The following is a 14,444-nucleotide window of genomic DNA, read 5'->3' on the forward strand; positions in this document are numbered from 1 at the left end:
TAAGTTGAGGGACATTTTGCAAAGCAAGATAAAAATACGCCTTGACAATTCTAAGATCGGACTCATTCTCCAATTAGCAGATATTTTAAAACTGTAGATTCCCAAAGTAAATCACAATTCGAACTTCTGGGTGTATGTGAAAGATTGGACATTTTAACAGGTGCACACTTTCTCTCTCTCTCTCTCTCTCTCTCTCTCTCTCTCTCTCTCTCTCCACACACACACACACACACACACACACACACACACACACACACACACACGCCTCAGCATTTAAGGCACACAACACTTGGAATGTTTCCTCCATAGCCTTTGGTTCCTCCCTATAGGTATAATAACATTAATATTCAAAGGCAAATTGGGAATACAAATGGCCTAAATCCTTGAGAGAATGCAAATATATTTGTGGGTAATAATAAAGCCTTACCTATAATTAAGAATAGCAGGGCATGGTAGTACATGCCTTTGATCTCAGCCCTCAGAAGGCAGAGGCAGGTGGATCTCTGTGAGTTCAAGGCCAGCCTGGTCTACAGAGTGGGACCTGGCTCAAAAAAAAAAAAAAAAGCAAACAAACAAAAAAAAAGAATATACAGTTTCCCAAGCTTACATTTCATCTCGAGTCAGATATCCAGAGATCAGCAAGGAGTAACACATTCCAAAAAACCAAGAACACAACAGTTTATAAAATATTCATTTGAGCCTTCATGTTGGGTTTTTCTTGTTTTGGTTTGGTTTTTTTTTTTTTTTGTTTTTTGTTTGTTTGTTTGTTTGTTTGTTTTGTTTTTGAGATAGGCTCTTACTATATAACCTTGGCTGGCCTGGAACTCACTCTATGCATCAGGCTGGTCTCAAATACATAAAGATCAGGCCTGCCTATGCCTGGGATGAGAGGTGTGAGCATATGGACATGATAGATTTTAAGTTAACCAGTAACTGACCCATAACTGAAGACAGACACAAAAATGAAAATAGCCATATTTTTCGTATTTCCATATGAATACTTCTGCTTTCAAAATGGAAACAGTCATCCACTTTACTCCTTTAATAAGAATTTCAGGGTAGACATAAAAATGAGGTTATGAAACAAACCTAGAAAATGATTAAGGTTCATTGCTGATCTTGTAATCAACTGTATTAAAGTAGCAACCAAGCGCAGCCACCACCTTCCACCCGCCATTTGTAACACTCAGCTGACAGACCAATAATTCCAGAAGCACACGAAGCATGCGATTTCAAAGCGACTGACCTGAGCTCTTAAGTGTCAAGAAGACACTTGACCAGATCTGCCAGTCAAATTGCAAATCTCTTCAATGATCAAATTCCTGGGCTAATTCTGCCAGGGCTAGAGCCACCTCAGAGGTGTCCTTACCTGTGGTGGAGCAGCTATACTGTGGATACTGCGTGAAAGCAATGGCCCTTTCTAGGCCATCTCTCTCCATCTCTTCAATTGCTTCTTCTGTCAAAGGATGGACGTACCGAAATCCAATATAGTATTTGTGAGGTGCTATTAGGAAGCACAATGGGAAGGAGAAGGTATTAATCTTTATATAGATTCCTCAGGGTCACCAAACGTAATGTAATGGCCAGAACAATGAACGACTAACCTAATTTTCTACAATGCTGATACGGTGAGCAAGTTAGGATATTCCTGGCATCTTGTCCATCTTTTAGCAGGCACAGGGGCACTTGGTTATTCTCAGAAATCAACAATCCTACCTGCCTACCTTTTATTAATACGATCATCTTTAAAATGCAAGCATTTATTCATAATTATCTGCTCTCATCAGGCATAAAGAGACTGCAGTAGAGGGAGAGGGTAAAAAAACCAAACAAACAATTAGTACCTAGTTGGATGAGGTGGCACAGCCTTTAACCCCAGCCCTCAAGAGGCAGATCTCTGTCTGAGGCCAGCCTGGTCTATATAGCAAGTTCCAGGCCAGCCAGGGCTACACAGTGAGACCCTGTCTCAAATTTCTTTTTAAAATTTAGTACTCGTTCTTGACATGTACTGTCTTCATTGAGCAAAATGGCATATGCATGTAACCCCTGGCACCTGGGAAGCAAGAGCAGGAGGCCAAGTTAAGGACGGCTGGGGCTACACAGCAAGGTCAAGGCCAGCCTGAGTTACACAGCTAGACCGTGTCTCAAAACAAACAAGCAAGGGCCGAAGGGGCATTGTAGAACGTGATCGTGATCACAGTACACAGGAGCCTTAGGCAGGGAAATTGAGTCAGCCTGATCTACAGCACATTCAAGGCCAGTACAGAATATAAAGTGAGACCCTGACTCAGAAAAAAGAAAGAAAAATAACCAAGACTTCTGAGAATCACCCTCAGTTAGCCCTGTAGTCCGGAGGAAGCAGGGAACCATAGAAATGCCTAGAAGGAACAGACAGAGACCAGCTGGGGTGCATGGAAGAGGCTCAGCCAGCTGGGGTGCAAGTTCTCCAACCTGTTGAGATGGCTGCTATCTGTGTAGTGAGCTCCCCAAGTTTTGCGAGCTGTCACTCATGATGTGGTGGGCTTTAGTGATGTAGCTGTCTTTGAGACATTTCTGTTCCTGTAAGTAACTCTAACCCATTCCTGTAAATAACCTGACTGAAATTCACTGGGTCACCAACTTGGACTTTGGTGATAGCCATACTTTGGTCTGCCATCAATTCCCTATCTGGGATACGTAGATGCTTGCTCATGTTTCCCAAAGAGTCGTGTCACACACGTGGATAGTGATTTGTCAAAGGAACATGAGTATTAAGGTCCACTAAGGGCTAGGAACCCAAGTAGAGCTTCTAAGACCCAGAGAAACACAAGGTAGCTCCCAAGAGAAGTGGCTGATGCCTGAGTGACAGTGGTCACACAAGTTGGCTCCCATGAGGGGTAAGTGCAGCTAGCCCATAGTCTTCCTGTATGTATCCGTCACGTGCTCAGTGCACACATAGACCTGGAGGTTGGATGGATGAATGAAGGACACACAGGTATAGGAATCAGTGGGTAAAAGTGTAGGTGAATATGCAGGCAAATGAACAGACCAAACAGAGGAGAAAAGACAATTTTATGCCACATTGAGTGAATTAATGACTTGTTAGGCAAGCCACTGAGCTTAGACCCAAAGTTGTAATGAATGAGTAGTACTGGATATTTTAAAAATAAATCTCCCGAGGACACAATGCTTAATCACTAAATTAAAAAAAAATCACCTTCCCAACAACTTCAAGTATAAAGTCAGTGTATGATTCTTTGATGGCTTACAAAAGCAGAGAATTAATGTCAGAACCTGCCATGTGTAAATTCCCGTCTTTGCATTATATGGCCATACAATAAAATGAAAAGACATTTGACAGGAGGTGGGAAAATGTCTGGGACTCTGTCCAACCAATCTCAGAGACTGAAGCCATAGAAAGTCTGGGCATTCAACAGCCTTTCTACAGTGACCAGAGAAGGAGAAAGTGGAAAGATGGGAAGAATGTATTCCTATCTATTTTTGTTGTTGTTGTTTGTTTGAGACAGGGTCTCTCTCTAGTCCTGGAACTCACTCTGTAGGCCAGGCTGGCCTCAAACTCACAGAGATCTGCTTGCCTCTGCTCCCAAGTGCTGGGATTAAAGGTGTGCACCACTACTCCAGGCTTTCCTGTCTGTTTTCTTTCTCTCAAGTCTGATCGGGCTCTTCATGAGGATGGATGCTATGCAAACATAAAAACCCAAAAGACTGGCGCCCTTCGAATTCTTCATTCCATTAAATAATTTGCACATTGGATTCATTACCATGATAAACTGGCAACAATCAGAGAGTTTGTTCTCTGCCAAGTAGGAGTGGGTAGAGATAGCTAAGTTTTTCTGCCATGTTTAAAGAGATGCATTGTGGCCTATGAGGATGAACTGTACATGAAAAGCCCTTGAGCCACAGCCATGCAAACCTGATGGTCAGAAGTACAGCTGAGCAATTTCCTAAGTGAGATGGTCTTCTGAGGGAGTAGGCTCCTTTGTGCGGTGGGACTGATAGATTCTGAGAACATTGCAAGCTGATGCTCAGTGACGTTTTCTCAGAGAGAACTCTTATGGTCCTGCCTAATAGGCTGTTCTCTTTGAGGGCTCAAGGATCACACTCTTGTCCTGAGTCTGAAGCCATAGAAAGCATTTACAATGAACATACGTTCATACATCCTAACTTGAACCTTTTCTAATTATAACACTTCTCATTACGCTGGTTGATTTTGTCACATTGACGCAAAGTAGAGTCACCTGGGAAGAGGGGCCATCATTTGAGGAATTGTCTGTGTTAGATGGGTTTATGGGAATGTCTGTGGGGCCTTTTCTTGACTGATGATTGATTTGGGAGGGCCAAGCTCACTACTGGCGAGCCACCCCTGGGCAGGAGGTCCTGAATGGCATCCCAAAGCAGGCTGAGCAAGCCATGGGAACAAATAGGGCAGCGGCACTTCTCCATGGTCTCTGCTTCAGTGCCTGCCTGCAGGTTCCTGCTTGAGTTCTTGCCTTGGCTTCCCTCAGGGAGGGACTGTTACAGGTAAGTATAAAATGAAATAAACCCTCCCCTCTCCAGGCTGCTTCTGGTCAGCATGGTACCATAGGGAGAGAAGGCAAACTAGGACTCTCATACTGGCCCATGCTTTGGTATTACGTGAAACTATGTGTCCTACAATCATGTGCACCTTGGATGGGAATAAATGTTGCACCTGTAGCTCATTCCTGCATTTAGTGTCTCAGTCTATGCAGAGGTTCTCACAAGTTACCAGATGTGTGCCATTAACTTGGCAACTCTCTGCCTCACAGTGGTGGGTGCTGTTGAGCCGAAAGCATGGCTGAAGATTGCTCAGTGACTTACACTTTGAGTTACAACTAGCTACTTCTCCAAATGCTCATCTAATAGCTACCCAACTAGAAGAAAAGGCCATTGCAACTGCCTTACCCATCTTCTTCTGTGTATGGCATATTGCTTCCTCTTTACAATCTAGCTCAACGTAACTTTAAACTTCCTTTTGAAACACTACCCAACTTTTCAGTGTATTTGTAACATTAGAAGTAATTTTAAAAGGGTCTACAGTAGGAGAAGAATGTCTGGAGAACTCAGTCAAGTGACCAGGTATTATATATTACAGATATTCACAAATCAATAGTTGCTAGTACCTGAACCAGGGAAACAGATCAGTAGCAAAAGTGTGGGCAGTACACAGATTGAGATGAGTTCAGAGCCCTGGTAACCATCAAAAGCTGGGAAAGTCAGGCAGCCAGTTGTAATCCCAGCACATAGGAGGCAGAGGTAAGATCCTGGGGCAAGCTGGCTAGCTTAGCCTAAGTGGATTGGGGAGCTCCAGGTTAAACTGAAAGACTGGTCTCAGTATATAAAGTGGAGAACAACCGAGGAAGACACAAAACATGTTAACTTTGGGCTTCCACATGCACACTCGCACACATACACACACACACACACACACACACACACACACACACACACATTGCTGATGCAGAGAATCGTCCTGCCTCTGCCTCCTGCGTGCTGGGATTATAGGATTGCACCACCATGCCTGACTCTGACCATCTACTTCAACAAACCTAGCACTGTAGTAATAAGAATACACACCTGTGTCAGGGGACAGCTCATCCAGCAGCTTCACCATGCCTTCTCCCTGCTTGGAAGTCCACATCTTGATGGGAGATCCACCTCCAATCCTACGATACTGCTCTTGAATTTTGGGGGTTCGGCGTTTGGCGATGAATGGCGCCAGTTTACTAAATCATTAAATGTATAAGTAAGAAGGATTTTATTCCACTTTGGTAATCGGAGATACACTTTCTACTAATAAAGAAGAGATAAGTAAAAGTTAAGAAGAGCCTAGCATGATCAGCCTTTAGGAATACTGCCATGAGGTCTCTAACAAGTCAGCATGGACTTGGGAGTTCACCTCTGCACTCTACAAGTGCTTGAGAAACACATCCTGCACATTCTGGATACCCGACCCCTGACCTGGATGCTGCTAGATACCAACCCACATGCTGCTTCTGCACCTAACAGGGACTAGGAGAAAAAGCACAGGAAGCATACGTTGGTTTCCTGATGCTGGGGACTGAGTCTGGGTCCTCAGCCATGCAAGGCAAGGACTCTACTGTGGAGCTGAAGCTCCAGGACCATCCTGATTTGTTTTTAATTTTGAGACAGACTCTCACCAAGCTACGTCGACTGCCCTTGAACTCACAATGTTGCTGAACCTGGCCCGGGTACCTACTTCTCCTGCTTCGAGCATCACCAAGCCTAACTCACACAGGGCCCTTTTAAAAGCAATTTTTATTATGTTTACGATTTGGGGTGTGTGTGTGTGTGTGTGTGTGTGTGTGTGTGTGTGTGTGTGTGTGTATGCACGCAAATGCACATATGTGTATGCACTCTAGCACAAATGTGATGGTCAGAGGACAATCGGCAGGGGTTGAGTTGGTTCTCGCCTCTATCATGTGGGTCCCTCCATGGCATGTTCACACTCACACTAAATAAACAAAATGTAAAAAGAAAATTATTGTTTGGTGTTATGAAAGGGGTTTTGGGGGAGAAACGTAAAGTGGTGGAGAAACATAAAGCTTAAGTTTCAAACAACAGTTTCTGATGCATTTATCAAATAATGGGTACAATCTTAAGTACATTCTCCAGAAAATAATACGTGGCTCTTACCCTACTTTCTTTTCTGAAACAACTACAAATGCTATCATCTATTACAAAACCATCTCTCAACAGTGACAGAACCGAAGAGATTAGAAAGCAGAGAGTCAAATAGGCCTCAGGAATTAAACTCCAAAATTCCTGGGCATCAAAACCTCACTATTAGACTGGAAAGATGGCTTAGCAGTTATGACCATGTACTGCTCTAGCACAGAACTCGAGTTCTGTTCCCATCACCCATGTTGGGCAGCTTACAACCACCTGTAACTTCCATTCCAAGGGATCTGACACCCTCTTCTGGATTCCTCAGGACTTGTTTCCATACATGCACAGACACACACTTATACACATAACTTAAAATATTTTTTTTCTGAGACAGGGTTTCTTCTGTGTAGCCCTGGCTGTCCTGGAACTCATTCTGTAGAGCAGGCTGGCCTTAAACTCACAAAGATCTGCCTGACTTTCGTTCCTGAGTGCTAGGATTAAAGGCAATGGTGGTGCATTACCACCATTCAGCTTAAAATCTTAGGGGAAAAAAAAGCCTCTCACTATTGCACAGAAAAATGTATTTAGTTACATGAGTATCTGGTACATTCTGGGCTAAGGCTACAATAAGGTTATCTATAATTGGACCAAAGACAGTGCCTTCCTATTCTCAAAGTGCCCTTAGAACATTTTGTAACCTGCCATTTGCTCTATTTTACCCAAGCTGAGGTAACTTTGACGCTGTGGTTGGGATGGTTTGGAAGGACTCTGAAAAGGCACTCACTCCACAGAGTCACCTTCCTAAGACACAGAATAGCTCACCAGCATCAGCAGCCTTCTGGTGCATCACCAAACAGTAAGAAAAAATGGACATACAGATTATTTGAAAATAAATGTTTTAATCGTTTTTCAGCTGGCAAGTGAGTTAATAATATTCTAAGACAACAGAATTGGGACAAAGGGAGGGAATTCCTGTGACCTGATTAGCAAGCCAACAAACAAAATGAGTCCATGAATCCGAAGCTGAAATCACTCTTACCATAATTTATTCTTTACCACAGCTACATTTCCAGTGTCAAACATTGTTCTTAATACATATGTATGCATGTATGCCCTTAATGTGTGTGTGTGTGTGTGTGTGTGTGTGTGTGTGTGTGTGTGTGTGTGTGTGTGTGTGTGTATGTAGACCACAGAATGACCTTGAGCATCGTTCCTCTGCCAACCACCTTTTTAAGACAGGGACTCTCCCTGATCTGGGACTCACTAGGCAAGCTAGATTGGCTAGTCAGTTTACCCCAGGGACTTGTGTGTTTCTACTTCCTCAGTGCTAGGATTACAGCTGGCTTTTAAAACAGACAGGCAGACAGACAGACAGACAAAGACAGGGGATCTAGGGATTGAACTCTGAGGCATCTCCACAGTTCACCTTTGCTCTAAACTTAACAAAATGAAGGTTGATCCTATACAGCTGCATATGTGGGCAGTGAGGTACACAAAACAGGGTTTACTGCCATACTGTAAACAGTGTCTACCAATGAAGTACAAATTAATATAATCATACAATGCAATTCTAAATGGTCACAAAGAAAATGAGATAGATCTATATAATATGTTAAGAAACAAAATACTTTAACAAAAATCACTAAGTGCCAAATAAGGTACATTAGTCCATTCACATTTGTATACTGAAGTGTGGGAGAACATACACATGTGTATACACACGCACATGCATGCATTGTTTCCAATAGAGCAGCACTGACATCTGGCTAACTGATGCTGGAATTCAGGGTGGTAGGGACGTTTGCTTTTGGGTGTAAATACATTACTTTCATTTTAGTCATATACATTATTAATTTTTTCATTGCAAAATGTCTTTTGAAGGAAAACTAGAGCAAAGGGGTAGGGAAATAAGAATGAAAGGAAGAGGCGAGAAGCCACAACCCACCCTCAAGGGCCAGGGAGAGACAAGCATTGCCTTCCTAATGTTAATCAGCAGGTAAGCGCCGAGCACCAACACATCTTTAAAAATCTTGAGAACCTGGAAGTTACCTCAGCTGTGCATAGACAACTGTAATTGCCGGGTTCTGGGGAGGAGAGGGCTCAAGGAGAGAGCTCACTGACTGTCGCTCCTCCTACAAGTCTTCCCATACCACTTCCTTCTCCTTTCCAACCGAAGAGAGAAGTGTTGTCGTGACCGACCAGAGCCACACAGAGGACAAATGCACCATGCGTTCTATTTACACAGTATATCTTACTTTTGAATGGGAAGTGTCATGAGGTCTCGGTCCAAGAAGAGTCTTTGAAGGAAGTCTTGAACTTCTCCGAGGGTTTCGGGGCCTCCCATGTTTAACATTAATATGCCAGTTTTTGGCTTCCTACATAAGGAAAAACAGTTCGTTGGCCACACTTTCATTTGCCCCGGGGCAGATATTTCTTCAGCTGATAAGAACCCACAGGCCCTTTGGTGCCATCACAGGGCTGGCTGCTTGGAGACACAGAGGGCCTCCACTTCTTCACTGACCCGCCTCCGACTCCGACCCTGTCTCAAGACTCCAGCCCTGATGTTAGCATTAACTGAACTCAGAATTTCCCTCTTATCCTGTCAGTCTTGAACAAAGCTAATTCTTCAGAGACACAGAGTTCTAGAAACCTAAAATGATTCAGAGGGCAAAGGATCTGCAAGTGTCAGTGCTTTATGAGTACACCAGGTCAGGCTTTCCACAGATTAAGGTTTCTTTGTATGCTAAAATTAAAGTCCAGTGTTTTTCCTTAAAACATTGTTTGGAGCACCCAGTGCATAAGGCATATACTCAACATAATCTACCACCAAGTAAATTCTGTCACTCAGAGAGTGTTCCCTTCTCAACACTCCAGTGAGTCTACCGGTCACTCATCTGCACCCCGTCTCTTCAGTCACACAGGAAGCCATTCCTAAGCTAAAGTGTGTCTTAGCACTCTGCTTTCTTTCCCGGCACATGCCGCCAGCCCATCTTCAGTACCCTCTCTTAGTGACACCCCCCCCACCCCCACACACACATCTCTTTCATACATGTATTTAAAGTGCTTTACTCCCTCACCCTCCCACTGAACCCCCTTTTTCTTCCTGACAAGTCCCTGACTTACTGTTGTGGGGTTTTAGTTTGTTTGTGAATTCAATCTGGATTCTTTGCATGAGCATGGGTGGGCTATTCACTAGAGATTCAGCAGCTCACCACTGGCTACACTACTGAAGGAAATGACTCCCTCTGCCCTAGGAACCACTAACTTTAATGGCCAATTACTCCTGGGGGTGGTAGTGGGGCCTCAGGAACCCCTTTACCCTCTGTGCTAGAATATTGATGAGCGCAATTTTGAGCCGGTCTTGTGTGGACAGCCAATGTGGACGTGAGCTCGTGAGTGGAATGGTCACGTCATGCCTGGACAGTAGTCTCACAACATACTTCTCCCTCCTCTCACACTGACATTATTTCCACCTCCTCCTTCCACTCACTCTTGATAAAAAAAAAAAAAAAAAGGCTAAGAAATAACCAGCCAGAAGTTCACCTCAAATACTACTATGAATGCTTATACCCCCTGCATTAAACCATTTCTTACTGATGTTATACTTGGAGCCCATGGTAAAGATAAAGTAGGACCACTTTTCATTGTCTTAGGCCAGTGTTTCTCAGCCTCAGCACCACTGGCATTCTGGGTGAGATAATCCTTTACTATAGAGGACTCTCCTACACAATGTAGGGTGTTTGCTAATAGGCCTAGCCTCCACCTACTGGGTGCAGTATTACCTATTTTGGTTAGTTGTTTTGTTTTGTTTTGTTTTTGTTTTTGCTTTGTTTTTCAACTTGACCACAAACTAGAGTCCCTTGGGAAGAGGGAACCTCACGAGGGAAACTGCCTCTATCACACTGGTCTGTGGGCATGTCTGTCAGACATTTTCTTGATTAATTATTGATGTGGAGCAGTGTGACCCTTGGCAGGTGGTCTCTAGTTATATAAGTAAGGTGAGCAAACCATGGGGAGCAAGGCAATAAGCAGCACTCCTCCATGGTCTCTGCTTTAGTTCCTGCCTTGAATTCCTGCCTTGGATTCCCTCACTGTCCACACCGTAGAGAAAGAAGGTCTAATCTTCTTTTTACTAAGAGGATTACACCAAGCAATTACACTTATGATGTTACAGAACATTGTGTGTGGATATTCTATGTATACATATCGGGTACATGGACCCAGCAGTGCACATGGAGAGGCCCCGGAGGCTGATGTCTGGTGTCTTCCTCTATTGTTTTCTACTTTATTTTTTGAGACAAGGTCTCTCACTGACCTAGAGCTTACCAATTTAGTTAGATTGGCTGGATAGTGAGCCCTTAGGATTCTCCTGCCCCAGCCCCCAGCCTTGGGATTACAGACACACAGAGCCGTGCCCAGATTTTATGTGGGTGTAGAGACTTCAACTCATGATTGCTCAGCAGGCCCTTAACCCAGAACCATCTCCCTAGCCCCTGCAAAACTTTTTCACATAAAAATGCTATAATGACACTAACAAGCCTGCTGAGTTTTCTTGCGACCTAAACATGCCAGATGCATCACCTGGTGAAACTGCCATCTCCCTTAATCTTCCTGCGGAGACCACCCATCTTCCTCCAAATTCTCGTCTTTTGCCCTCAAAATCTGTGACTCCTAATAAATTAAGTGCATTTTCCTGTGGATTGCTGCCAGTTAGCAGATTACTGGTCAAGGAAGCCTAAGCTAAAAGACTAACCTAAGCCACAAAGGGTATCAATGTGCAAACGGGATTTAGAACCATGCTTTCCATCTATAACACCTGAGCTCAGAACAAGAGTGGCTTTAAAGCGGATGTTACTCGGCCCTGCTCACGTTTTGCAAACCCGTGTTGATTTTATACATGAAAGAGTCGCATATGATTTGAAAATGCCCCAACACACGTTAATGCTTAATTCCAAACTGTGTTGTGCATGATGAGTGCTGCATTAGTCTGCCTCTGCTGTGTTCCCAGTACAAAGTGAGGAGCTTTAATCAAGGGTCTCTGTCTCTCTTCTCCTTCAGACAGACCACACCTGAGACCAAGGTCTCACTGGCCAAGCCTCTCTTTGTTTGAACATCAAAGTAGGCACAGCAACATGTATTTTAAAATCTACTTGGAAAAGTTTAAACACTTTGCATTTGTTATATTCTGGGACGTTTAAAGCACAAAGCTTTTCCTTTGAAATGTGCATAATAGGAACTAAAACTCATCAGCTAGCAAAAACAGTCATTTTATTGTATTCTATGGTATCTAGACAGCGCTGATGAAAAGAAGTAAACATCTCAGTTCTTCATTAAACCTACAAGATATCAGTGACCCCAAGATCTATGCTACTTCTAGAACAAAAGTCAGTAAACAACAGAATCTGCACCGAATTTACACACACACACACACACACACACACACACACACACACACACACACGCACACATGCACAGAGAGAGAGAGAGAGAGAGAGAGAGAGAGAGAGAGAGAGAGGTGGACAGACAGACAGAGAACACACACAGTCAGAACACAGCTCCACTCTTGTGCTTGTCTTATCTATGGCTGCCTTGACATTGTAACAGCAAAGGTAAAGAGCAGCAAAGGAGATGCTGTGGCCTATGAAAACTAAAACTAAAATAAAATAAGAAGCAAACTCTTGATAAAAGCCTGTAGACTCCTAAGCTAGTATAGCAGCTGGTCTAGCACTGTAGCCTAGCTCAAGCCAAGCACTAAGTAAGCTACACCATGTCTTTCAAGACCTTGGCAATCAGAATGGCCCCCCAGGATGCTCCTTACTTTAGCATCTCAAGTATCCCAAACTAGACCTAACCGATGCCTGGAATGTAGGCTTAGATAAATAAACTGTGATCTACTGAACTGCTCTTAAACTCTTTGAGACTGACTGTCAACTTGATAGTCCATAAGATCAGCCAGGAGGCAAACCTTTAGTACACCTGGGAGGGGATTTTTGGGCTGAGTTAAGTGAGGTGGAGAGAGTCACCTTAACTACGGGGGCACCATTCCATGCGTCCTAGAGTAAATGAAAAGGAGAAAGTAAAGTGAGCATCAGCATTTATCTCTCTCTGCTTCCAGAGTGCAGATTAAAATGTGACCAGTCACCTCACACTCCTGCCACCATGATGGACTGCACCCTCAAACTGTGAGCAAAAACAAAACCTTCTTTACGTTGATTTCATAAGGTATTTTGTCACAGCAACAAGAAAAAAAACAACTAAAACATAGAAAATATTTATAAATATATGGTGGCACTAGAAAAAATTGTAAAATAATATGCATCGTACTGTTTAAGTGTCAGTAAGTACACATGAGCCGATAATAAAATACTAGATGCTAAGATTACCATGACTTTTACATCCTCCTTCCACCTGAATGCTCTAGCGTTTCATATAAATATTATATAAAGGTACTTAATAGAACCTAAGACATACTTTTATTTAATTTTAACAATTAATGTAATATTAAGGCCATTTTTGTCACTGCAAAATGTAGCAATTGTGGTGGTTTGAAAGAAAATGGCAGCCAAAGGGAGCACTATTAGGAGGTGTGGTTTTGTTGTAGTATGTGTGGTCTTGTTGAAGGAAGTGCGTCACTGGCGGAGTGTTATATATGTTCAAGCCATGCCCAGTGTCTCAGACCACTTCCTGTTGCCTGCAAGTCAAGATGTAGGACACTCGGCTACTTCTCCAGCACCATGTCTGCCTGCACACCACCTTGTTGCACCGTGATGATAATGGACTAAACCTCTGAAAATGGAAGCCACCCCAATTAGATGTTTTTCCTTTGTAAGAGTTGCCATGGTCATGGTGTCTTTTTATCACAATACAGACCCTAAAATAGCAATGAAATATTTTTTCTTCCAGGTTCCTCAGTTTTTCTGCTCGCATTAATGCTTTTTCCAAGTCTTAAGGAACCACAGAGTACATAAGGTCCTGTTTGGCATGCCACCAGCCCAAGGTGCCTGTGCTTCCTACCCTAACCACTAGCTACATCTTCAAGGAAGACAGAGTTGAGATGAAAGGATTTGGAACCCATCCTTAATCCCATATCCTAAATCAACCTCAGTTTCTTAGCCTTCAATCAATAAAATATCACAATCACAATGAAAAATAACAAACCCAAATTGAAAACATTTCATTTACATGACTGTTCATGGTGATTTGAGAATACCCCCCATAATCTGGGGCACTTGAATACGTAGTCCCTAAGTGGTGGCATTGTTTGGATAGGTTTAGCAGGTGTGGCTTTGCTGGAGAAAGCATGTCACTGGAGTTGGGCTTCAAGGTTCAAAGACTCACACCACTCCCAGTTTGTTCTCTCTACTTCCTGCTTGTGGTTCGAGACGTGCGCTCTCTGATGCTGCTCCAGCTGCCATGCCTTTGTGACCCTCTGGAACTGTAAGCCCAAGCAAACTCATCTATGAGTTGTGTTTTATCAAGCAATAGAAAAGTCACTAATATACTGTACAACTCTAGAATGCTGTCTTGTCTGGCAGGAAAGTCACGATGTCACTTAGTCACAGCTACCTTCCTTCTTTCCTGCATAAAACCTGTTCCTCTGTATGCCCTATGGGAGTCTGTGGTTTCTGCTGCTTACAAGAACACTCATCTACACAATGGCTACTGCCTCCACCCATAAATACCAAGAGTGAAGTACACTCTATTTCCTTAATAGAGTATAAACCATAGCATGTCATTGGTAATTATGTTCTCTATGTTAAAAGCTAAAAGTAATAATGGTAGAATCTCCCAGAGAA

At 43.2% G+C, this 14,444-nt stretch overlaps 1 protein-coding gene across 2 annotated transcripts in view; it reads right to left on the bottom strand.

Annotated features, from left to right (window-relative positions):
- The window catches only part of Fech (ferrochelatase), a 34,734-nt gene that overhangs the window by 14,201 nt on the left and 6,089 nt on the right, over positions 1 to 14,444 (bottom strand). For both annotated transcript variants that reach the window (XM_036204876.1, XM_036204877.1), the window contains 3 exons: positions 8,904 to 9,023; positions 5,596 to 5,744; positions 1,370 to 1,504 (listed from right to left, as the gene is read on the bottom strand). In XM_036204876.1, the coding sequence (XP_036060769.1) occupies positions 1,370 to 1,504; positions 5,596 to 5,744; positions 8,904 to 9,023 (404 nt within the window). The remainder of the gene's footprint in view (positions 1 to 1,369; positions 1,505 to 5,595; positions 5,745 to 8,903; positions 9,024 to 14,444) is intronic.

This window comes from Onychomys torridus, chromosome 13 (assembly GCF_903995425.1).
Source record: "Onychomys torridus chromosome 13, mOncTor1.1, whole genome shotgun sequence".
Classification (NCBI taxonomy): domain Eukaryota; kingdom Metazoa; phylum Chordata; class Mammalia; order Rodentia; family Cricetidae; genus Onychomys; species Onychomys torridus.